Genomic DNA, 23,225 nt, shown 5'->3' with positions numbered 1-23,225 from the left:
ATCCCGCTTGAAATGTAAGACTCTACTATAAACATTTCAAGAGAATTTTTATAAATTTGCTTTTAAAATTACTCGGTTACAACCGACGTGCAGAGCACCACGGGCCAGGCCTGCCGGGCCGCGGCCGCAGGGGCAGCTCGGTTAGTTTGAAGCAAGAAGCGGCGCCCACGCGGCCGCGAGGTCGCCGGTGGTCCCGGAGCTGCGCCCTCCCTGCAAATCGCGCGGCTCGAGGCGGCCCCGTCCCCGGGCGGAGCGCTCCGCGGTCCGGCCAATCGGCGCGGGGGCGTGGCCTCGGTCGCGCAGAGGCTCCGCCCCCGCAGCCCCGGCCTGGGCGCGCCGGACGCTGCCCCGAAGGCGGGTGCGCTGCGGCCGGGCGGCCGGTGGCTCCGCGTCCGCTAGGCTCGGCCCACCTGGCGGATTTCCTGTTCCTGGAACGCAGCAGTCGGACGGCAGAGCCGTGGGGTCCTAGAGCCCGGCGCCTCCGCAGGGTGCTCGGACCGTCTTGTTCCCCGCCCGGCCGCGGTGGACCCGCCCGGGAGGTACCAACGCCGGCCGCGGGGGGCGCTGCGGTTCCGCACCACCGTGTTCCCCCCCGCCCGGCCGCGGTGGACCGGCCCGGGAGGTACCAACGCCGGCCGCGGGGGCTCCGAGTCCTTTACCGGCCACGGTGGACCCGTCCGGAGGATGCCAGGCGCCGTGTCCAGGCCGCGGTGGAACAACCCGGGAGGTACCAACGCCGGCCGCGGGGGGCGCCGGCTCTGCAGCGCGTCCGGCCCAGGCGCCGCGGGCACTTTGGAGCGGGCGCCCGCGGGGTGGCGAGGAGCTCGGGCGCGTCACCTCCGACCCCGCGGGCGCCCCGCGCTGCCGACGGGGGTCCGGCCCGCGGAAGGTGGACCGTCTGCGCCCGCTCCCGCGCCTGAGCTCCTGTGCTACCCTCCGCGGCCCCGCGGCCCCCTGCCCGGCCCCGCAGCCTGGGGCCGCCGAGCGCCGGTGTCGACCCCACGGGCCTCGGAGGGGCGTCTCGGGGCGCGGCCCAGGTAGGCGGCGGGGCCGGGTGTACCTGCCCGCGACCCCTCTCTGAGCGCGTTCCTCATCCAGACCCTTTTTAGAAGTTTGTTTTTTTGAAAGAGCGCTACATGCTGTACCAAAACACTTAAATTTGTCAGTAGACCAGCGTTAGAAAGGACGTTAGGAGAGGAAACGGGGAGGCTTGACGCTGAAGTCGCCGGTCCTCGGTGGGGACAAGGTAGACACGGATAAGCAGCCGCTGGCTCCAAGCGTCCCCTCCCAGCTGCCACCGCTGAGCTGGGCTCCAGCGCCAGGCCTGGAACAAGCGTCCCCTGGCACCGTGTCCCTGGCCGAGGTGGCAGGCCCAACGCGTGGCCCCTCGTGTCGTCCCGGTTCTCACTGTCAGAAGTGAAGCTGCTCGAATGTCCTTTTGTGCACCCACGGGCACGGCCTTGGGGGGTTCTGAGGATGAACCCCCAGAGGTGCAGTTCTGAGCTGCAGGCGGCGCTTTCGGCCCTTGCGACACACGACACTCCTTGTCTGAATTGCTCGGCCAGCCTGGCGGGGCTCACACCTGAAATCCCAGCACTGTGGGAGGCCGAGGCGGGAGGATCATTGGAGGCCAGGAGTTGAACACCAACCAGGGCGACTCTACAAAAAAATAACATCTTTTTTTTTTTTTTTTTTTTGAGACAGAGTCTCGCTCTGTTGCCCAGGCTGGAGTGCCGTGGTGTCAGCCTAGCTCACAGCAACCTCAAACTCCTGGGCTTAAGCGATCCTCCTGCCTCAGCCTCCCGAGTAGCTAGGACTACTGGCATGTGCCACCATGCCCGGCTAATTTTTTTCTATATATATAATTTTAGCTGTCCAGATCATTTCTTTCTATTTTTTGTAGAGATGGGGTCTCGCTCTTGCTCAGGCTGGTTTTCGAACTCCTGAGCTCAAACGATCCTCCCACCTCGGCCTCCCAGGGTGCTAAGATTACAGGCGTGAGCCACCGCGCCCGGCCATAACATCTTTTAAAAACTAAAATAAAATGCCCTTCTGACCAGTTGAACCAAGCTAGACTTTCTGCCGAGGTGTGTGAGCACGTCCTGAGATGTCCCTTGTAGAGCAGGGATTTGAACCTCGGGCCCATGGCCTGGAATTCAGGGGTCTGCGAAACAGGACAGGGTAAAAATGCAGCTTTGTCAGCCACCTCACACCCAAACCTCCTTGGGTGGCTTTCGCCACTCCTGTTAACTCCAGCCTCTGCCCGCTGGTCTTGAGTGCCCGGCTCCGCGCCCACGCGGTGTCCTTCTGAGCAGCCCCTCCGGGGAGCAGAGGGCTGGAGCAGCTGCTGACCCCGTGCTGGAAGGGACAGTCACGGTTCAGCTTGCCCCAAGTTCCCCTGGATCCTTGCTTTATAGCCCGAGAGGGACAGGGTGACTCGGGCTCTGTCACCAGGGACCTGGGTGCAGGTGGCTGATGCTCCTCACACCTGAGCTCAGCCCCTTCTGTCCCCTTCTCATGGGCGGTTTATCGCTGCCAGAGCAGGACACTGACCTCGAGTCTTCTGCAGGACACGAACTGCTTCTCTCTGAAGGCAGCTTGAGTCACGTGGGCGGAGAAAGCAGCAGCTGTGGGAACACAGGAGCCACGTCCGGGACGGCAGCGGGGACTCCAGCCGGGCCCTGGTGAGTGGACCTCAGCGCCGGCGGGCCCCTCCCGTCCTGCTGGACACCAGGCCTCCCTCGCCCCTCGCGGGGCGGTTCTGCGTGAGGGTCGCCCTCCAGCTGGTTGCGGGTGGGAGACGCAGCTTTCCTTTGAGCGCCGTTCCGCTGCTTGCGGGCTGCTGGGTGTTCGGCTTCCGTTTGAAAACTCCACGATGCAGGTTTCCGTTCTCCCACTGATGGGGCGTTTTCCACTGTGTCTGCTCAGTTGCCGCAAAGAGCGGTTCTGCCCTAAACATCCTGTGCACCCACGGGCCTCTAGGTCGGGCTTGCTGACTTCTGGGTGTGTCCACGTTTACCTTTCCAGGTGATGCCAAACTGTTTTCCAAAGAGCTTGTGCCAGTCCGCCAGCGATACTTGAGCACCTCTTCCCGCCTCCTCACCCTCCCGGTGGGGCCAGGGCGGGGGTGTCCGACGCTCGCGCACTGCGGTTTCACTGCGGCTTCCCCGACTGCCAGCGAGGCGCGGCCTGTGGCGGGGCAGCCCCTGAGACGACCCCGAGAGCCCGTGGGCTCCTCCTGGGGACCCACATCTAGGTGGCAGAAGTGAAGGGCGTCACTTCTCAGATGAGGCTGCCGGAAGGCTCGCGCCTCGGTCTCGGTGTTCTCTCTCGCTCCCTGGGTAGCTGGCTTTGGCGAGTGCCGGCGCCAGGCTGTGAGGCGCCCCGTGGACAGGCCCCGTGGCAGTAAGCAGAGGTGGCCGTCCAGCCACAGCCACCAGTGAGCTTAGCAGTGGACCCTGCAGCTCCGGTGACAGCGAGGCCCTGGCCGGCAGCCTGACTGCAGCTCTGTGGGAGACCTGGGGCCAGCGGTCCCCAGCTACGCTTCTCCCAGATTCCCGACCCACGGAAGCCGAGGTCGTGCTTGTTATTTACGGTGGAGAGTTTGGAGTGACGTGTCTGTGGCAGGAGGTGGTGAAACTGTCCCCTTCCTCGTGTGTATGGGACACCTCGTGTGAAACATGCTTTCCTTGTATTCCTAATTGATTTGTAGGGACTCTGTATTCACATACTCTGGACGTTACCTTTTCCCAGGTGAGGCTTGTCATTTCACCTTGTGGCATGCTTTGATGGAAGAAAATTTCTTCATTTAGCCGATTTAGTCCATTTCTTCCTTTTTTTGTTTGTTTGTTTGTTTCAAATAGGTCATGCTTTGGGGTTTGGTTGAAGATACTCTTTTCCTACTCCAGGGTCAGGAAGACATTCTCTTGCACTTTTTCCTGAACATATAGTTTTGCACATTTAAGTTTCACACAAGTGCAGACTTTGGAGCTGGGCGGCCTGGGTCCAAATCCTTACCCTGCCTCTGTGAAGCCATTTCTTCACTCTGTCTCCTGTGGGTGACGGTAGTGCCTTTCTCAGGGGGCTGTTTTGAGGGTTAATTCAGCTAATACACTAGAGTCTTGCTCTGTCACCCGGCTGGAGTGCAGTGGTGTCATCACAGCTCACAGCAACCTCCAACTCCTGGGCTCAAGGGATCCTCCTGCCTCAGCCTCCCCAGTAGCGAGTAGCGGGGACTACAGGCGCCACCATACCCAGCTAATTTTCCTATTTTTTTTTTTTTGTTTGTTTTTCTATTTTTAGTAGAGACGGGTCTGGCTGTTGCTCAGACTGGTCTTGACCTTGAATGATTCTCCTGCGTCAGCCTCCCAGAGTGCTGGAATTACAGGCATGAGCCACGGCCTGAGTGTTACTAATTATTATTTGTCTACTGATGGGAGATCAGGATCCACTTCTTTTTCTAATCCTTCGCTATCATTATTTATTTAGTCAACAAAAATCCTCCTAAAAGAAATTTGGAGGAAACGGACTTAGTTTGCAAACCAGGGAGACACAGCTCCTTTGGTCCTAGGAACAGAGACAAGCTCAGTTTTTATAGCAAAAGTTTCCACCCAGGTTCCCAAACAGGTCCGTCTATGCAAATGAAGGATGCCAACTTGCTTAGATCCGGTTGGTTGATGCAGCTGGGTTCTGATTGGCTGATACAGCTGAGCTCTGATTGGTTGGCTCAGTGAGCTCTGAAAGTGCCGAAGTTAAACAGAAAGACTAAAAGTGTGACCCTTAGTCAGCTTGGCTCTCTGAATTCAGGCTCAGCCACCGGGATGCATCTGGAAGGCTGGGCCCTCAGACCGCCGCCGGTTAGGCCTGGGGCCCTGCGTCCCTCTGAGCTGCGCCTTCGTCCTGGGCGCTGTCCCCGCGGCCGTGCAGGGCTGCGTCTACCCCGCTGGCTGTGCCGCCGGGTGGCTCTGCCTCTGGGTGTCCGCGGGCAGCGCCGGGGCGGCCGTGGGAACAGCCTCCTCGCCCGCCTCCGTCCGCCCGGGGAGGTGCACGGTCCGTGCCGGCACCTCCGAGCCCGGCGGCACGCGCGTGTCCGTGTGTCTGCCTCCCGTGGCCTGCGCGTGTGCGCCCGGTTGCTCGGTCCGGAATCCCCAACCCACGACTGCGCCAGGGTTCTTCCTGCTTTAACCTGAGCACACGCTTTCCCACTGGTCGCTCAGAAGTTCCGGTCCCTCTCCCCTCAGCGTGATCCTGTGAGTCACTTGATTTATGTGTGGTCCGTTTTTTTCTGGATTCCATTTTAGAGATCTTTTCCCTGCCCGTATTGATTTAATTATCTGAGTTTCGTAAGTGAGGGAGATGTTTATGTGGTTCCAGAAGTCAGAGCTGCGGCCTGGCCACGGCCTGCCCCGGCCCTGCCTGTCCTGTGACCTGGCCGGGAGCCCACATTGCGTTGGGCTGTCGTGTCCCCTTGGCCTCTTCCCACCCTTGTCTTTTGTCACCTGCACAGCTTTGGGCTTGTCTGACATATTCTCGTGATTAGATTCGCAGCTCTGCACTTGGGGCGAGAAGACCGCGCGGTGACGTGGCTTTGTGGAGTTGCTGTGTCTCACGTCTGGTCATCCTGACTTTGGCCACGTGGGGAGGGCCGCGCCTGCCGGTTCTCCAGGGTAGAGCCAGCTTGTCCCGTCGTCGCTGGTCAGCATCCTGTGGGGAAACCGTTTGAGACCCTGCGAACCCCTCGAGTTCTGTTGCCAGTTTTATGTTCATCTCCAGATGTCCCGCTGGGGCTCTCTGTCCCCCGCGGGCCGTGTCCCGTCGGCCTCAGAGCCTTACTGTCTGGTCCTTGGGCCTCTAAATCTGTCCTGGGGCTGGTGGCCTTCCCGGAGCTTCCAGGCAGCTGTTCCTGCCCCCCAACCAGCTCTTGGTGACCTTTGCTCTCTGACTGTGGCTGGTCACCACCCGTGAATGTCCTCGGGCCCAACTCCTCCGTCTGCCCCCGGCTGGGCCTGCAGTCTCCTCCGGGCAGGACCCCGGCTCGGCCTGGCCGCCCCAGCCCCGTCTCCTGCTCCTCTTGCTTCGTGTGGGGCGTGGCAGGTCCCTGGCGCCTCCCTAGGTCTCCTGAGAGCCGGGGCCCCTCGCGGCTGCGTCCCGTCCAGGGTCCAGGTGTTTGGGATGGAGCTTCGGGGCGGCTCAGCTGCCCGCAGATGGCAGGCGGCGCTGGTACCTGGCCTGGCCTGTTCTTACTTGCCAAGGGCCCTTTTTGCCCTACAGACGGTCCCCAAATTACCGTGGCCCAACTTACAATTTTTCGACTGTGCAGTGTCGGTAAAGCAACACGTGTCCCGGAGAAACCGTATTCCATGTACCCACACGGCCACTTTCCGCACAGTCTGCGATAAGTTACTCGAGGCATTCAGCACGCGATTACACAGCACGCCTCCTGTTAGATGGTTTCACCCAGCTGCGTGTGGCTCTGGGAGTCCGAGCTCACGTCAGGAGCGTGAGGCTGAGCCGTGGCATCCAGCAGGCCCCACTCAGCCGCGCATGCCGTCACGGCTCACTGCAGCCCCGGGCTCCTGGGACGATGGGCGCCACCAGGCCCAGACGTAGATGCATTTCGACCTGGGATGTTTTCAGCGTAAGCTGGGTTTGTGCGGGCGTCACCAACCGCACTGTCAGTCCAGGCGCGTCTAGACCTTCCGAAGGACATGGGCCCCGCTGGTGGCTCAGCCCTCGAGTCCAGTCAAAGGCCCCTTCGCTGGGTCCTGGGGTCCTGGGCTCAGACTGCACTTCCTCCTCCCGCTCCTTCCCTCTCCGTCCCCCACCCCGGTGTTCGCCTGGTGTTCGCCTGTCTCCGCCCAGGCTGGGCGCTGGCGGGAAGTTTGGAGGCTGCTCTGCTGTGTCTCTGCCGGGGCTCTTCCTGCCCCGTGTCTGGTACCTGAGGTCCATCCTTGGGGCTGTTGAGCTCCCCAGAGAAGGTTTTGGTCTCCTGGCCACACGGCTGGCCCAGCTCCCCTGCCCCTGCGCCACGTGGGGTGAGGGTCTCCAGCCATCTCGCCTCTGTCCCCCGTGCCTGGGTGTCCGCAGCGAGCGGTTCTCATCCTCCAGGCCTTGGCCCTGCGGTCCCTCTGCACTGTCACCAGCGTTGGCACCTGTTCCCGCCCTGCCTCTCCCCAACAAAACAGACAAGCAAATGGAAACCTGGGTGTGATTTAGTGTGTCGCGTGGCGCTGGGAAAGGGCGAGACAGGACCAGCATCTTTGTTCCGCCCGCCGTCTGCACCTGGACGTCCTCCTTTAAGCTTTAGCACCTTCCAACACTCCGACTCCAGCGGCATTTGGACGGGAAACGGAAACCACGCAGGCACGGAAGCCCCTCTCGGTGAGGCTGCCGCCCCCGCACCCAGCCCCTGTCCTCCCGGCGTCCCGAGGAGCCGCGACTGGCGGGACTGTCTGGGGAGGTGGCGGTGGCCGTGCAAGACTGTGCCGGGGCCAGGCCCTGGGCCTGCTCTGACCGCGGGGAACTCAGCGTTGGTCTGTCGCCGGGGCCCTCACGCTCGCTGCGTCCTACAACAGCGCCACGCGACACGGCTCATCTCCCGCCTCTCTGCTGTGGCCCCACCCAACAAGGGACGCCCCAGAGGCACCAGATCAGCCCCCGTGACACGTGGCTGACAGTCAGGGAAGCAGCCCAGTCACCCGGGGAAGCGTCTCACGGTGCCGTGCGGCAGCCGTCTGCAGTCAGGCCTTGAGGGACCCCACACAGCACCTGCCGGGCACTGCGCAGGTGGGCGCGTCGTCCCCTTCGCCAGGACGCAGGTGCACCCTGGTGACCTCTGGGCTTGGACGGTCCCCCTGGGCACCTCCTGCTGGGACGGGGACCTGCCTGTCCCAGGTGCTGGTCCTGGTGACGGGCACCTCGGAGCTGCCGCAGAGCAGGTGTCCAGGCACAGCCGGAAGTGGCTCCGCAGGGGGGTTGCGGACACCACACGTGGGCTTTGCAGGAGGACAAAGGTCGGCTGATAAGAGACGGGCAGACGGCCTTGGAGCTGGTCCCAGCCTGGCGGCCGCTCGTCCACAGACAGTGAGCAAGGGGTCCCGGCACAGCCCCACGGCCCCACGGTGTCCGCAGGGTCTCGGGAAGGGCAGGCGCCCCGTCGAGGCCCCGCACCCGGTCCTGGCAGGACACTCGGAGGCAGAGTGTGCCGCTGTGGCCCTGCACGGTCTGTCCCCACGGCTGGAGCTCGCGGAGGCAGGTGCTGCAGAAGCCGCTCTGCGCTCCCGCCCGCCCGTCCTCCCGCCCTCCTGAAGGGGGGTAATCGCAGCTGGAGATCTGAGACGGTGATAAAAGGAAGGTTTGAAGACAGCTCAGTGGACTCTGGTCTACGCTGGCACCTGTGTTGGTGACGCTGGGGCCACAGCTCCGCAGAGGACAGGGAGAGGCTGCGTTTCTGCCAGCGCGGATTTAGCTCTCACGGTGCGTGAAGCATATTTGGTCTGTGTCCCTGGTTCCCTGGGACTCTCTGTCACCCGTCGTTGTGCTCCCTCCTGCGTCCGGCTGACGGGGTGGCTTGGGGGCCGGCGCCCAGGGGGGTCGGAGGGTCGGAGGGTCGGGACTCTGCCCCACCCTGGGGCCGCGGCCGGCTGCAGAGAAAGGCCATAAAGCTCTTGGGCGAGGCGATTGGACGATCCGCGTGGCGCTCACGCGGCTGCCGGGGCCCCACCGCACGTGCGTCTCTGTCAACGCCCCTACACCTGCCTGGTAACGTGCGTGTTTCCCGGGTCTGGTAAACTGTCCCAGTGAGTTCACCAGGCCCAGGGAGGGGTTGTGGGGACCGCGGTTCACAGCTGGCTGGTTACCAGCGGAGGGGGGACCTGACCCAGGACACAGCGGACTCCAGCAGGGAGCGGCAGTGACCGGGGTTGGAGGACGCCAGCCGCGGGTTCCGCGTGCAGAAAAGCCGCACTCTGGCGTCGAGCGTGAGAGCAGGGGGCGACTTCTCCCAGCGCTCGGACGGAGCCTCTTCCTGCGCGAGGACTCAGAGCAGCTCAGAGCAGAGCACGGGGCCCGAATGAGAACCCTGAGACTGGATTTCTCGGTTTTGTTCTCAAGAACGTTTTGTCATTTATTTGTTTTTGTTTGTTTGTTTTGTTTTTTGAGACAGAGTCTCACTCTGTTGCCCAGGCTAGAGTGCTGTGGCGTCAGCCTCGCTCACAGCAACCTCCAACTCCTGGGCTCAAGCAATCCTCCTGCCTTAGCCTCCCGAGTAGCTGGGACTACAGGCATGCGCCACCATGCCTGGCTAATTTTTTCTGTACTTTTCTATATTTTTAGCTGTCCATATAATTTCTTTCTATTTTATAGTAGAGACGGGGTCTCGCTCTTGCCCAAGCTGGTATTGAATTCCTGAGCTCAAACGATCCTCCCGCCTCGGCCTCCCAGAGTGCTGGGATGACAGGCGTGAGCCACCGCGCCCGGCCTTGTTGTTTATTTCTGAGCAGCACACGGTGCTTTGGGACCTGACACCTCTCTGTGGAGCCGCGTTGTGCATCTTCTCCTGCGCTGCTGTGACCCTGCCGGGTCTGTCCTGTTCACGGCGTCTCTGCCCCGAGGAGCTGCCGTCACTCGTTTCTGCTGTTCTGCTTAAACACACACTTAGGTCGTGTTTCGTTTGGGGGCTTTGTTTTGTTTTGCTGTTGTCCTAACAGGAGACGCTGCGTCAGACACCCACCTTCAGGCAGACCTCCGCGGGAACGTCTCGCGGCCCACATGTGTCCCCCACCCCCGTGACCAACACCAGCCTCAGTGACGTGCTTTGTTAATTTTCCTTTTTCGGTTCCCTGTCACCCGCGTCATTCTTGAAAAGTCACATCCAGACAGTTTCAGTCCGGAATCTGTTTCCCACCTGGGACAGTGACGTGGACCATCGTGTGGTGGCCCCAGCAGGGGTGGCCCCTGGTGGCAGCTCTCCAGCTGGCTGCCCTTGTACCGGCCAAGGAGCTAAAAAGTGATTCTGAAACGTGAATTTCTTCTGAGCTTCTCGGACTTGGCTGGTCTGGGCCGGAGCTGGCGCTGTCTGCCTGTGTGAGCACCAGGCTGCGGAGGGGCCGCTGCCCGTTCCGGCAGTGACAGGCGCCAGCGTGCGAGGAGGGTCAGGGACTGCTTGGCCTTGTGGCTGCAGGGCGCAGACGTGGTGGCGAGCGCGGTCCCGGTGTCACTGTCCTGTGGGGGCAGGGAGAGGAGTGGAGGCGGCAGGAGCTTGTGGGCAGGACGGCGGGGACGGGACGGTGCTTCTGCGAGACAAGCATGAGCGGAGTCGTGGGAGTAAAGTCAGCACAGAATCTTCTGATGTTGACCGTGCGCGTCCTGTGACCGGACAGTTCCTCCTGGGCAGGGACCCAAGAGAAATGCGTGAAGAGGCGTATGCAGGAGGTCCGCAGCAGCGCGGCCCAAATGCTTGTTGGCAGCACAGGTAGATCCGAAGTGGCGCATTTGCACAGGGTGTTGCACGGCAGGGGACGAAGGACGTCACCAGCAAGACCGGTCTGTGTTTAAAGTCAGCCTCTTGTTCAAGTCCTTGTACGAGGAGAACGTCGCGTCGGCCGACGGCGATTTCTGACTCCTCGAGTCCCTGGCCGTTAATCCCAAGCAGACGTTGGTGTGTGCCCTGGGCTCTCTCTTCCCGTCCCCCGACCGTGGGCGCCCGCGGAGGAGCACGAGGGGCAGCAGTTTTGCCTGGGGTGTTGTGAGCTCCTCGGTGAAAACCAGGAGACGTCCTGGCGGAAGGGAGCCGCCTGGCCAGGTGTGGGCTGGGACGTGTGTGTCTGGGGTTCGAGCTTACTTTGTGGTGTCTCCTGCGACGTGTTGGCGGCTCATCCAGCCCCACCCAGAGCTGGGCGCCCTGCGCACGTGGCGTCTGTCCGTCCTGCCCGTGCCTCTCAAGCGTCCACTCCTCGCCTCGAACTCAGGTTTGGTTTCGGAAGCTCAGAGGCTGTAGCGTGTGAGGGACAAGTGCCGTGGCGGAGTCCCTGCTGCTGCTGCAGCCGTGACGGGGGGACCTGGGAGGGGCAGGGAGAGCGTGAGGCAGCGAGGCCGCCGTGAGCTGGGGGGTGGGGCTGGCGCGAGTGTCCCGCTGCGGGATCCAGGGCCACGTGCCGGCGTCTGTGGATGGGATCGTTCGTGTCTTGCGACTCCAGAGCCCCCGAACCCAGTGAGGAGCGTGGGGCAGCCAGGTGAGGGGTACACTGTGAGCTGGTCTCAGTCACCCTGAGTCTCGGGGGCCTGGGGGACTCGCAGGCAGATGAGCAGGGAATTCAGAAGGGCCAGGAGAGGTCCCCGCCAGGGGGTAGCAGTGTGAGCCCCTCAGTATAAATACATGACATATAATACATGTCATATAAATACAATATATAAAATTAGAAATACGTGGCCCCCGACCTGCAGGTGGGGACTGAGGAGTGAGGGCCGGACGCCGCCCCGCAGCCTGGACAGAAGGGGCGACACAGAACAGGCGTCCATTTACGTGCATGACTGAGCTCTCCAAAAAGAAAAGGAAACCCCCAGATGTCAGAAACAGGAAGCGAGAAATCCAAGCAGGCTGCCATCTGGAGCACCCAGCTGCGGGGCAGGGGCTGGGGCTTTGCTGTCGCCGGGCGGGAGGTGGGACCTGGGCCCGCCGAGGGGAGGCCGCCTCTGTGGCCACGACTGGGAAGAGGTGCCGGCCGCGGAGGGAAGCAGGGAGCCTTCCTGCTGTGCTGTGACCTGGGGGGGGGGCAGGGGGCAGGGGGTCCCCCCCCGGAGAAGTCGCACGCGCCACAGGTCTGAGCGGCAGGCGGGCGGCGTAAAATTGGTCCTGGGCCAGCGACAGCCCTGGAGCAGGTGGCAGAGGCGACCCCACACCTGCTCAGAAGGCTGCCCACAGCCGGGGGTGCAGGACGCAAAGCGCACCGGGAAACAACCCCTCGCAAGACGTGGCCCCACACACACAGGAAGCTGGGATCAGGTGGCTACAATCTTTGGATGACAAACGAGCAGAGGGCGTGAAATGAAAGATGTAGAGGAGAAACCGAAAAGCTAAGGGAAAGAACAGGATATGAGAAAAACAGGCCAATTCGAAAAGGAGCCAAATCCTGGCTCTCTGGGAGGTTGAGGCAGGTGGATGGTTTGAGCTCAGGAGTTCGAGACCAGCCTGAGCAAGAGTGAGACCCCGTCTCTACTAAAAAAAAAATAGGAAGAAATTAGCTGGACACTAAAAATATATATATATAAAAAAAAATTAGCCATGTGTGGTGGTGGTGCATGCCTGTAGTCCCAGCTACTCGGGAGGCTGAGGCAGGAGGATCGCTTGAGCCCAGGAGTTGGAGGTTGCTGTGAGCTAGGCTGATGCCATGGCACTCTAGCCCAGGCAACAGAGTGAGATCTGTCTCAAAAAAAAAAAAAAAAGAAAGAAAGAAAAGGAACCAAATAGCTTTTGCATAACTAAAAAAATACAATGATTGAAATAAGAAACTCAGTGGACAGAGTAGCAACTCAGCGTCTCCCACAGTGGCAGACCAGTCCTCCCACTGGGAACAACCGGAATTGCTGGGCAAAATACAGTCTTAGCCGGGCGCAGTGGCGCACACCTGTGGTCCCGGCTACTCGGGAGCCTGAGGCAGGAGGATCACTGGAGCCCAGGAGTTTGAGTCAAGCCTGGGCAACACAGCCAGACCTTGTCTCTTAAAAAGAAAAATAATAATAATACAGAAAGTATCTGTTGGGGGCATTTGTGGGAGAGCCAGCAGACAGGGACAGTCACAGGACGAGGCCTGTGGGAGGCAGGAGCATCTTTTCTCGGAGGGGCTTTTGCTGGTCCCGGGAGAAGCAGTTGGGAAGGTACAGGAGTGCGAGTGACGGTCGCAGAGACCGGGGGGCAAAGGCCGGCGTCCAGCCCGGGCTGAGCTGCACCAGCCAGGGAAGGGGCAGAGGGACCCCGGGGCTCCCAGGGTCTGTGGTGCCAGGTGGTCTTAGAGCTCTGGATGCCCCCACCCTCGCTGCGAGGGAAGACGGGCTGAGAGGGTGGGCGTGGAGGCCGCGCCGCTGCAGCCTGGGAGGGCCACCGCCTGGGCAGGGGCGGAGGAGAAAGAGCCCCGGGTGGATTTGTTACGTTTTTAGCAGTTCTGGCAGGATTCGCCAGAGGGCCAGGGGGAGGAGAGGGTTAAAGTTTTTGGTCTGACCAATTCCGGGTGAGGGAGATCTGGACTTGGCAGTCTTTCTACTTTTTCAGGGAAGTGGACTAAGACATACATCTAAAGATAAGGCCGAATTCCATATTTGCATTTTTAAAGTAATTCTACATTGGTGATTAAAAATTTTAGGAACATTAAACGTTCCAGATAAGTAACATGTTTCTTTTTGTTAGCGTTTTAGCCTCTGTTTCCACGCTTTGCTGGGGAAGAGGCCCTCACGGGTTCCCGGCCTCCCGCCGTCCATCCTCGTCCTCCCGGCCGGGCCGCGGGCGATCCATGGTGTCCGGCCTCGGGGCAGAGCGGCTCTGCAGGCGGCATCGGCATGCCGTCCCTGGCAAAGGCCCGCGGGCTGGAGGAGCTCGCCCCCGGCTCCGAGGAGACGCCGAGAGGAAAGCCCCTGCTCACCTGGGGCTCTCTGTTTGGTCACCGGAGTGAGAAGATCGTGTTTGCCAAGAGCGAGGGTGGCCCCGGCGAGAACGTGCTGACGGTCACCATCACCGAGACCACGGTCATCGAGTCGGACCGCGGCGTGTGGAGCTCTCGGGCGCTCCTGTACCTGGCGCTGTGGTTCTTCTTCAGCTTCTCCACGCTCTTCCTCAACAAGCACATCCTGTCCCTGCTGGAGGGCGAGCCCAGCACGCTCGGTAACCCACCTGGCCACGGGGCGGGAGCCGGGTGCTGCGCTCACCCGCGACAAGCCCAGAGAACGGCCAGAGGAGACCCGTGGGGGCAGGACGGGTGGGGGCTTGGCCCTCCCGGGGTGTGGGAGGAGGGTCCCAACTCCCCATGCGTAGCAGGGGCATCGTCCTCTGTTCACTGTGGCTTCTCCATCTGCCCCCGCAGGAGCCGTGCAAATGCTGTCGACCACGCTCATCGGATGCGTTAAAATATTTGTTCCTTGCTGTTTACATCAGCACAAAACCCGGCTCTCTTACCCGCCCAATTTCATCATGACGATGCTATTTGTGGGTCTAATGAGGTAAAGAATCTCATGTTCTTGGTTGAGTGTCTAATTTTTTAATATAAAGAGCCTTTCCCATCACTGAGAGTGGGGACTCTGCCGACTGGGTCACGTCGGGAGCTTGTGGGTGTGTTCAGTGTCTGGGTTGTGGGGTGTCGAGCGGACTTGGCTTTGCGGCTCCGACTGCCCCGGGTATTTCATCAGATTCTTGCTGGAGCAGCCGTGAAAACTGACGTCACGGTGGTTGGAGGATGACGTTTCTCCTGCCGTGCAGGGGCGCCGTCCTGGGGCGTGACCTGCAGGTCGCAGAAGTGGGCCAGGCCCTCGTGTGGTGCGGAGGGGCCGGGCCGGCTGGCCCCTGGGGAGACCGTCCTATAGGTGCAAACGGACGATTCGTTCTAAGGACGCTTTTCCCGTTTCTAGGTTTGCAACGGTGGTTTTGGGCTTGGTGAGCCTGAAAAACGTGGCGGTTTCGTTTGCCGAGACGGTGAAGAGCTCCGCACCCATCTTCACCGTGATCATGTCTCGGATGATTCTGGGGGAACACACAGGTGAGGGGCCTCCCCCCCCCCCCGGGCCGGGGCTGTCACCCTCCCCCGCCCACTGTGCCTGCGCCGGCCAGGCCCGCCGTGCGGGAGGCTGCTCCTGGCAGCGGCCCGGGGCCTCGGTTTCTCTCCCGAGACGTCTTCTCATGGGCACAGTTGCCTCACTTGGTGGTGTGGGCGAGTAGTTCTCGGGGCCTGCCCCATGCGGGGGGCCCAGTGTGGGCTCGCGGTGGTCAGACCAGGAGGGTCCCGCCCCTTGGTTCCCGCTAGGTGGGGAGGCCGGCAGGAACGGGGCAGACACCAGCCCATGCTGGTCACCACCCCAAGGAGGGGGGACGTCTGTGGTGGGCGCCCCACGAGGCGGCAGTGGCAGCCCGTCCTTGGGCTCGCCTGTCCCCGCGTCCCTGCCTGCCTCTGGGTCCCTTCCCTGCACTGCTCTTCCGGCTCCTGCTTCTCCGGCCTCCCCGAGGCTCAGCAAATCGAATTTACTGACAAAACTCCAGCCCTTTAATGATGTGCAGGTTATGTCCAGTTCTGTGTCGGACTCGTGACCCCGGTTTTCTTACCAGCCTTTTCCAAACAGCATGTCCGATGTTCCGACAGGGAGACAGCGAGGTGCAGAGTGATGCGCAAAATGCACGATCTCTTGTCTGGGAGACGTACTCACAGACACACCGTTTTTGGTCTTTGCTTCTCCTAAAAAAAAAAAAAAAATGCAACAAGGTCTTAAGACTAAGTTGGAGAGCGCAGGGGGCGGGGCTCCACCCGACTCCTCCCACATGTGCCTTGGGAACCACGCCAATGTTTTAGGTGATTACAAAACAAAAGCAAATCTAAATCTAAAGAGCAGTTCCTAAAAACCATAAGCAAAATAAAACAAGTGAACCTGATTGTGTGTCAACCTGGTGGCTTAGCCACACGGAAAGGAATTATGTCAAGTGACTTTAAAACCTCGCAGTGGACAGGCTAGAAGAAACCAGCTCTCTCGCTGAGAACAGTTAGGAATCTTGATAAAAGTTAGCAAAGGAAACCTGCTGGGGAGGCATCGGAGAGTGACGAGGGACCAAGCGCTCAGTTTGCTGATTGCCAACGGGAGTCTGAGCAGCCTTGGCCGCCCCGACTGTCAGCTGGACGAGGCCCCACCCCCGCTGCACAGCCGGAGCAGAGCGAGTCCTGTCTGGAGGAGGAGGTGGCGTTTGGGCTCCAGTTCTCCGCAGTTTCGTACACGTTGTCCAATATGTAACAATTCCCAGCCGGACCAGAGGACGGGACCAAGTGAGGGAAGACCTGGAGGACGCTCACGCGGTCAGATGCTCCCTGGGGAGACCCGGGGCCCTTCCGAAGCTCCGGTCCTCAGCCCTGCGGCGCTGGGGTTGCTGCGTTGGCTGGACTCACAGAGACTCGTCGGTTTGTTGGCGGCTCCCTGAGTTCAAGGTGCTGCTCCAGACAGCGGCATCCTGTGACGGGACGATCGCCATCTTCCCGGGGGGCCAACACGAGCTCGTCTGCTGCCTGTGACTGTGGTTCTTTTCTGCTAAACATGAAAGCTTCATCCCCTCATTCACTTTGAATTTCAAAATAAATTCATATCTAAGCTCAAATAGGCACAAAATGGGGCTGCTACTCTACTTCCAAAATAAAAGTGAGGGCAGTAAGTGTGGTTTCACAGCACTGAGCGGGTTTCTTAAAAACTGTTCACGTAAAGGTTTTTTGTTATATCGCGGAAGGAAACCGAAAGGAGCAAATCCAATGTGGGCACGTGCCAACCAGCCCCCACCCCACGCTCCTGCTGGCCCCCCGGCTGCCCCTCTGCACACAGGTGCCCGGAGACCACCTCGTCCCCACCCCGCTTTGCACGTGACACACGGACTGGGAAGGAGGGACCTGGGGCCGAGGCTCTTCCGTGGTGTCCTGGGGGCCTGACTGACAGGCGTCCCGTGGGGACGTAGCCAAGGTGGCCTCAAGAGGCACCTGCCTTTGGCAAGGGCGAGGGGACTTCCTTGCAGATGTATTTTATTTGCTTCATTTTCCCTCCAACGTAAAGAAGCTGACAGGCATTTGTTTTTTAATTAAAAGTCCATACCTTTCCTAAGGGAGGGGATGGACACGCCTGGGCTTTCGGCAGGGGCTGGCCGGCTCGTGGTGACAGCAGGTCCCCCGTGTGCCACTCTTGCCAGGGCTGCTGGTCAACCTCTCCCTGGTCCCGGTCATGGGGGGGCTGGCGCTGTGCACGGCCACCGAGATGAGCTTCAACGTCCTGGGCTTTTCCGCTGCGCTGTCCACCAACATCATGGACTGGTGAGTCGGGGAGGCCGTGGGCGCGTGTGGGTGGCACCTCCGTCCCTCTGGGCTTGGCGTGTGGGCCCAGAGTCACTCAGAGCTGTTTCCTGTGATCAAAGCCAGGTGCCTCTGATGTTGCCTTCTCCCAAATAGGGAAACAGTAGGCACCACAGTGAGGCAACTTTTCTCAAACGCGATCCAAGCTTTGAGGCTACTCGGCCTTGACACTTAGAATCCACCCGCAGAGACACAGTCGCCCTGCAGAGCGTTAGCGCCACACCACCCAGCCATGCAAACTGAGCAAAACCAAAGGGGTTGCCTTACGGCTGCAGCAGGGGCAGCCCCTGGACCGGTGGGGTTGCAGCCCCTCAGTGGCTGCGCTGCCAGGTCGCCCTGGCGGCTCCGCTCCTGCTCGAGGGGCCGTCTGTGTCCTGGTGTCACCGCAGGACCGAGAGAGGACGGCGAGAAAGCGACTCCCCTGGTGAGGACGGCCCGTGGCGGGGTCCCAGGGGAAGAGTGCCAGGAACAGGGTCACCTGACAATTGCTGTTTATTTCTTTTTTCTTTCTTCTTTTTTTTTATGAGACAGGGTCTTGCTCTTGCTCAGGCTGGTCTCGAACTGCTGAGCTCAAGAGATCCTCCTGCCTCGGCCTCCCAGAGTGCTGGGATGACAGGCGTGAGCCACCGTGCCCGGCCTCAACAATTGCTGTTTAGATCATTCCAGAATTGGTCACCTCGCATCCCTGCTGTGTGGTTAAGTCCACACTTCAGCTTTGGTGGCAAAACCTGTTCTTTCAGAATTACTAATGGCTTCTAGGTTTCACCTCCCCCCCGCCCCCCAGGCAGAGTCTCCCTCTGTCGCCCAGGCTGGAGTGCAGTGGCGTCATCTTAGCTCACTGCAGGCTCCAACCCCTGGGCTCAAGCATCCTCTGGGTGGCCGGCCCGGAGCTCAGCGGCTGCGTGGCCCCCACTCGGGGAAGGCAGACGTCTGTCCACCGGCCATCCTGTTACTGACGGCCAGAGTCCATGCGCAACCTCTTCCTTTCTTTATTCTAGTTTGCAAAACGTTTTTTCCAAGAAGCTCCTCAGCGGTGACAAGTACAGGTTCTCGTGAGTATCACAAGTCCCTGGACCCCCCACGAGCCCCACGAGGCCTGCGGGCTGCTGCCCCTGTGAAGATTCATGATACCCCGTAGACCCGGCCCAGGCGCCTCTAAACATGCCTTGTTCAGAGTTGGGGGAACCTGCCTGTTCCAGGTGCCCCGTGGAGCAGCCGTAACCGCCAGCCTGGGTTTCGGTTGCCTCTTAAATTCCGGGGTAGCCACGGAGGTCCGTCTTGGCCATCAGAAGAAACTTAGCTTCCGGTTTGCTTGGGGGCTTCGGGCTGTGCTGCGGGGCCACACCTGGGTTGAGCGCTGCCCCCGGGCGGGGTGTCGAGCGTGTGCTGTTGCCCCCGCAGGGCCCCAGAGCTGCAGTTCTACACCAGCGCCGCGGCCATGGCCATGCTGGTCCCCGCCTGGATCTTCTTCATGGTGGGTCTCGGAACCAGGACGCGGGTGGCGGGTGGCGGGTGTGGCGGTGTTGCCGTGGCCCCCCGGGGGGAGGCAGGGAAGCGAACCGCGGCTCGAGGCTGCTGTGGCTGCTCAGCGGCCGGAGCCACTCGGAGGTGTGACAGTTCCCTGAGACCTTTCTGTGAAGATTGTTAGATTTGCTTGACTTCCTTTTCTGTTAGAAAAATAGCAGAACGGGGAGCCTGTGTCCAGCCCTCCCAGCCTGGCCTGCGCATAGGGACGTGCTTTGTCCGCGCCGGCGGTGCGAGCCGGTGGGTTCACGGAGCGCGAGCGCGTGTCTGTGCAGACCTGCTCTCCCTCCGCACGGGGACCTGGGCGCCCTGTGTCCCCGTCACGCTCTGGACCATGGCTCCGGCCCTGACGCATCCCTTCCCCCATGACGTTGGTCACCTCACTGTGACGCAGGGGACAGGAGCTTCTGCGTCCGTACCCTGTGCAGATGAGGGTGTTTCTCTGGGTTACATTTTGGGATTGAGTTGGTTGATTGGGAGAATATGCATGTTTAAATGGTTTTTAATTGTGGTAAAATATACATAACATAAAATTTACCATCTTGACCATTTTTAAGTGTACGATTAGGTGGTTGAGGCACAGTCACGCCGCGCGCAGCCGTCACCAGCCTCATCCCGTCACTCCATCCATCCCGCACAGTGAGACTCTGTCCCTGTGAGCACCAGCGCCCCGCCCCCACCGTCCTCTCTGTGTCCGTGGGTTTGACGACTCTGGGGGCCCCTTGTGAGGGTCACGCGGCGTTTGTCTGCTGTGTGTGGCTTATTCCACTGGGCGTCACGTCCTCTAGGCTCACCCGTGTCGTAGCATGCGTCAGAATTTCCACTCTCTTCCTTTTTAAGCTGCATCATGTCCCACTGTGTGGCTGAGCTGCGGTAGCTTGTCCATCCGCCAGCGGGCGACCCGGCGCCGGTCTGCGTTTTCGCTGCTGCGGGTCGTGCGCCTGTGAGCAGGGAGCACAGACGCGTCTCCGGGTCCCGCTTTAGTCCTCCCGGGTGGCCCCGGCAGCGGAAGGGCTGGGGTACGTGGCGACTCCAGGTTTGGTTTCGGAGCAGCTGCCGCACTGACTGGCACCGCAGCTGCCGCGTGACATCCCGCGGCAGGGCACGGGCCGCTTTCTTCACACCTTGCCGACTGTTGTTTTCTGCTTGTGTTTTGTTTGTTTGCTTGTTTGGTTTTGGCAGTAGCCATCCTAGTGGATGTGAGGTGGAATCCTGTGCGTTTTATTTGCATTTTCCTAATGATTAGTGATGTTGAGCACCTGTTCAGGTCCTCACTGGCCGTTTGTATACGCAGCTGAAATGGGTAAATGGGGTTAGGTCGTCACCCTAGAAGGCTGTTCTCAGCACTCTCCCCAGCATCACCCGCTGGGCAGGAGTGACACTGGGTCTTTCTGGTGGGCGTTGGTGAAAGGAAAACGCGGTAGAATGTCCTTCTGTTCTGGCACGTAGGATGCGCCGGTGATGGGGAGGAGCGGAAAGAGCTTCAGCTACAACCAGGACATCGTGCTGCTGCTTCTGACAGACGGTGTCCTGTTCCACCTTCAGAGCGTCACGGCCTACGCCCTCATGGGGAAGATCTCCCCTGTGACTTTCAGGTGAGCAGAGGAGCTCCCGGGAGACGTGGTGTGTCCACTGTATTTGCAGAGCAGACTAGCAATCTAGGTGTTTTTATAGAAGATACGTGTGTTGTCTTCTGTAGCGAGGACTGTGGCTGCGCCACAACCAGACCGTCTTGTGCCGGTGCTGCTTGGAACGCAGACGGCAAAGCGTGTGATCGGTTTTTAGGGGAGTCTCCCCCAGACGTCTCCACATTAGAAGCTTCTTGGAATTGTCTGAATGTTTCTCTGCACTGTCAGTAGACTGTCTGCACCGGGCGTGCAGGTTCACACCTGCAGTCCCAGCACTTTGGGAGGCTGAGGTGGGAGGATCGCTTGAGGCCAGGAGTTTGAGACCAGCCTGAGCAACACAGCGAGACCCCACTCTGTAAAGGAACACGCGCTTGCCCGCAGAGATGGCATGTGGCATTTCTGTGCTGCCCGGGACGGGCCACTGGCCACACACGGCCACTGGGCACCTGAATGTGGGCAATACAGTGAAGAACTCAATTCTTCACTTCATTTAATTTTGATCAGTTTAAATTTGAGCAGACACAGGCGGCCAGTGGCTCCGTGGGGCCAGGGCAGCTCTGCAGGCTCGGAGGTGAGCGGAAGGTGCCATGAGCTCCTTCTCTCGTCTCTTACTGGACAGATTTAGTGAAAGTGCCCATTAAAGACAGGAGGGTTTCGGCAGCAAATAAAAGGGAGTGAGCGCACGTTACATGGGGACGCAGAAGCCCACGCAGCTGGTGTCAGCGGCTGCCCACGTCACTGTCATGTGATCAGGGGCCGCTTCTCTCTAACTTCTGACCCTCTTTGGAGGAGGTGGAATTGTCCCCAATGTGAAGGAAAAATGGACTTGGTTGAACGGTGCCACCATCGTCCGGCCTCCTGGGGCAGCAGCCCCGCTGCCTGTGGGGACGCGCAGGGCCCCTCGGGCGTGGCTGTCCCTCCTCGCCGCTTCCTGTCTGGCGCGAGTCAGGCTGTCAGTGCGCGAGTGCCCGTCAGAGTGTGGTGGCGTGTGCTGTGCCGGGCAGCGCTCTGCAGAAAGGTCAGGGACCAAAGCTTCCCTCCGCCAGCGGGCCCTGCAGGCTGTGCCATCCCCGCTGCCCACGGCTGCCGTCCCCCCCGGCGACCGTCCCCCCTGGCGTGCCCTGTCCTGACTGCAGACGTCTGCAGACGCGTCGCAAACTGTCTTGCTTTCTAAGCGTTTGTGAAGCTCACGGCAGCCTTTTCTGCTTGTCGCTGTGTCTGCCTCTCCAGCAGTTTATTTTTGGAGCCAGGAATTATTTTGTTTGTTTGTTTGTCTGACACAGAGTCTCACTCTGTTGCCCAGGCTAGAGTGAGTACCGTGGCGTCAGCCTAGCTCACAGCAACCTCAAACTCCTGGGCTCAAGCGATCCTCCTGCCTCAGCCTCCCGAGTAGCTGGGACTGTAGGCATCCGCCACCATGCCTGGCCAGTTTTTTCTATATATATATTTTTTTAGTTGTCCATATAATTTCTTTCTATTTTTAGTAGAGACGGGATCTTGCTCTTGCTCAGGCTGGTCTCGAACTCCTGACCTCGAGCAATCCTCCCACCTCGGCCTCCCAGAGTGCTGGGATTACAGGCATGAGCCACCGCGCCCGGCCTGGAGCCAGAATTATTAACACATGTTCCTGAAACTTAGAGTTTTAGTGATTGTTAGTGATCATTAGTGATGGTTCAAAAAAAGACAACAGAAAACTCATTATTGTTTTAACAGTATTTTCCATTTTATTCATATTATAAGAGTGATAAGTAGGTACTTATTACAGAAAGTTTGGAAAAGGCAGAAAAGTATCAAAAAATAAAGTTTTAATTATCCATAATCCCAACCAAAGAGAAACCACTGTTAGTGTTTAGTGCGTTTCTCGTGGACTGTATTTGAGTGTGACACTGTGTTCACACGGTGCGGTTTCCCTGGGGCGGCTCCTCGTGGGCCTGCGCGCTCGGGTGCCGCAGGGATGCGGGAGGCCAGGCTGCAGTGGCCGCAGGGCTTGGGGCAGGCTGTCACGATGGCTGCAGTTCACGCAGAGACAGATCAGTGCAGACAGAGGGTGAGGCAGATAAGGCAAATGTTGATTGTGAAGTGCAGGTCACGGGGTCGGCTGTTGTGCCTCTCGACTTCTCTGCCTGACGCTTTTCGTAATGAAAAGTGCCCTTGGCACAGAAGCAGCGAGGGCCCGGCCGGCCCTGGAGCTGCGGGTGGTGAGCTCACCGCCGCGCCCGCACGCGGCCCCAGGTCAGCGCGTCAGGCGTCCCGCCCCTGTGCTCCCACCACAGCGTCGCCAGCACGGTGAAGCACGCCCTGTCCATCTGGCTCAGCATCATAGTTTTTGGCAACAAAATCACCAGCCTGTCGGCCGTCGGCACTGTCCTGGTGACAGTCGGCGTCCTGCTCTACAACAAGGCCAAGCAGCACCAGCAGGAGGCCATGCAGAGCCTGGCCACGGCCGCCACCCAAGCCCCAGAGGACGCCAAGGAGCCGCTGGTTCCCAAGGAGCCCAGACAGCAGCACTGAGCTCAGGCGGCCGCTGCGTGCCCAGGACCCGCCAGCCGCCGCCGTCCCCACCGACGCTGCAGCCCCTGAGGACCAGGCCGCAGCGGGGGCGCAGCAGAGGGGCTGTGTGTGGGGGAGTGGGCGTTTCCTGCTCCTTTCTTGGTTTTCCAGTTAAAACCAGTGGACACTCGCATTAGAGATTCCAGGCGTCAGCTTCCTGGCGTGGACCAGAGCCCAGCTCAGCTGAGCCCCTCCCTGTGTAAGTGAAAACGGCCTCGCAGCCCCTGTCCCCGGTGGGTGACGGAGCCAGCAGAGAGAACTCTGCATCCCCACACCAGCCACGAAAGGCCACTGAAGCCCTGGGCCGTCTGACGATGGGCTGGGGCTGCTGTGCTGGGACGGAGTGCGAAGCGTCCCTGGCCCGGCCGCGGCGGTGACAGTGCCATGGGAGCCCAGCTCCTCACAGCAGGGCCGACGCTGGGGCACACGGGCGCAGGGAAACGAGGGTGTCCCC

The 23,225-nt window shown here is 60.3% G+C and overlaps 1 protein-coding gene across 7 annotated transcripts; it reads left to right on the top strand.

Moving 5' to 3' along the window:
• Positions 1-383: 383 nt before the first annotated feature.
• Positions 384-22,793, top strand: SLC35E2B (solute carrier family 35 member E2B). 7 transcript variants are annotated; one of them, XM_069464715.1, is made up of 10 exons: positions 384-727; positions 2,570-2,684; positions 13,400-13,870; positions 14,070-14,205; positions 14,611-14,738; positions 16,910-17,030; positions 18,068-18,121; positions 18,471-18,543; positions 20,043-20,188; positions 22,495-22,793. In XM_069464715.1, the coding sequence occupies exons 3-10, from the start codon at positions 13,549-13,551 to the stop codon at positions 22,730-22,732; spliced, it is 1,218 nt and encodes a 405-aa protein (XP_069320816.1). In that variant the 5' UTR covers positions 384-727; positions 2,570-2,684; positions 13,400-13,548; the 3' UTR covers positions 22,733-22,793. The 7 variants fall into 7 exon arrangements, with proteins under 7 accessions (XP_069320816.1, XP_069320819.1, XP_069320820.1 ...); XM_069464719.1 differs by lacking the exon at positions 384-727 and adding an exon at positions 751-1,037 and having other exon boundaries at positions 22,454-22,577; XM_069464713.1 differs by lacking the exon at positions 384-727 and adding an exon at positions 752-1,037.
• The last annotated feature ends 432 nt before the right edge of the window (positions 22,794-23,225 follow it).

Source organism: Eulemur rufifrons, unplaced genomic scaffold, assembly GCF_041146395.1.
Source record: "Eulemur rufifrons isolate Redbay unplaced genomic scaffold, OSU_ERuf_1 scaffold_84, whole genome shotgun sequence".
In the NCBI taxonomy this organism is placed as follows: Eukaryota; Metazoa; Chordata; class Mammalia; order Primates; family Lemuridae; genus Eulemur; species Eulemur rufifrons.
Note: the sequence above shows the minus strand (reverse complement) of the source record. Positions and strands in the feature narration are given on the sequence as shown.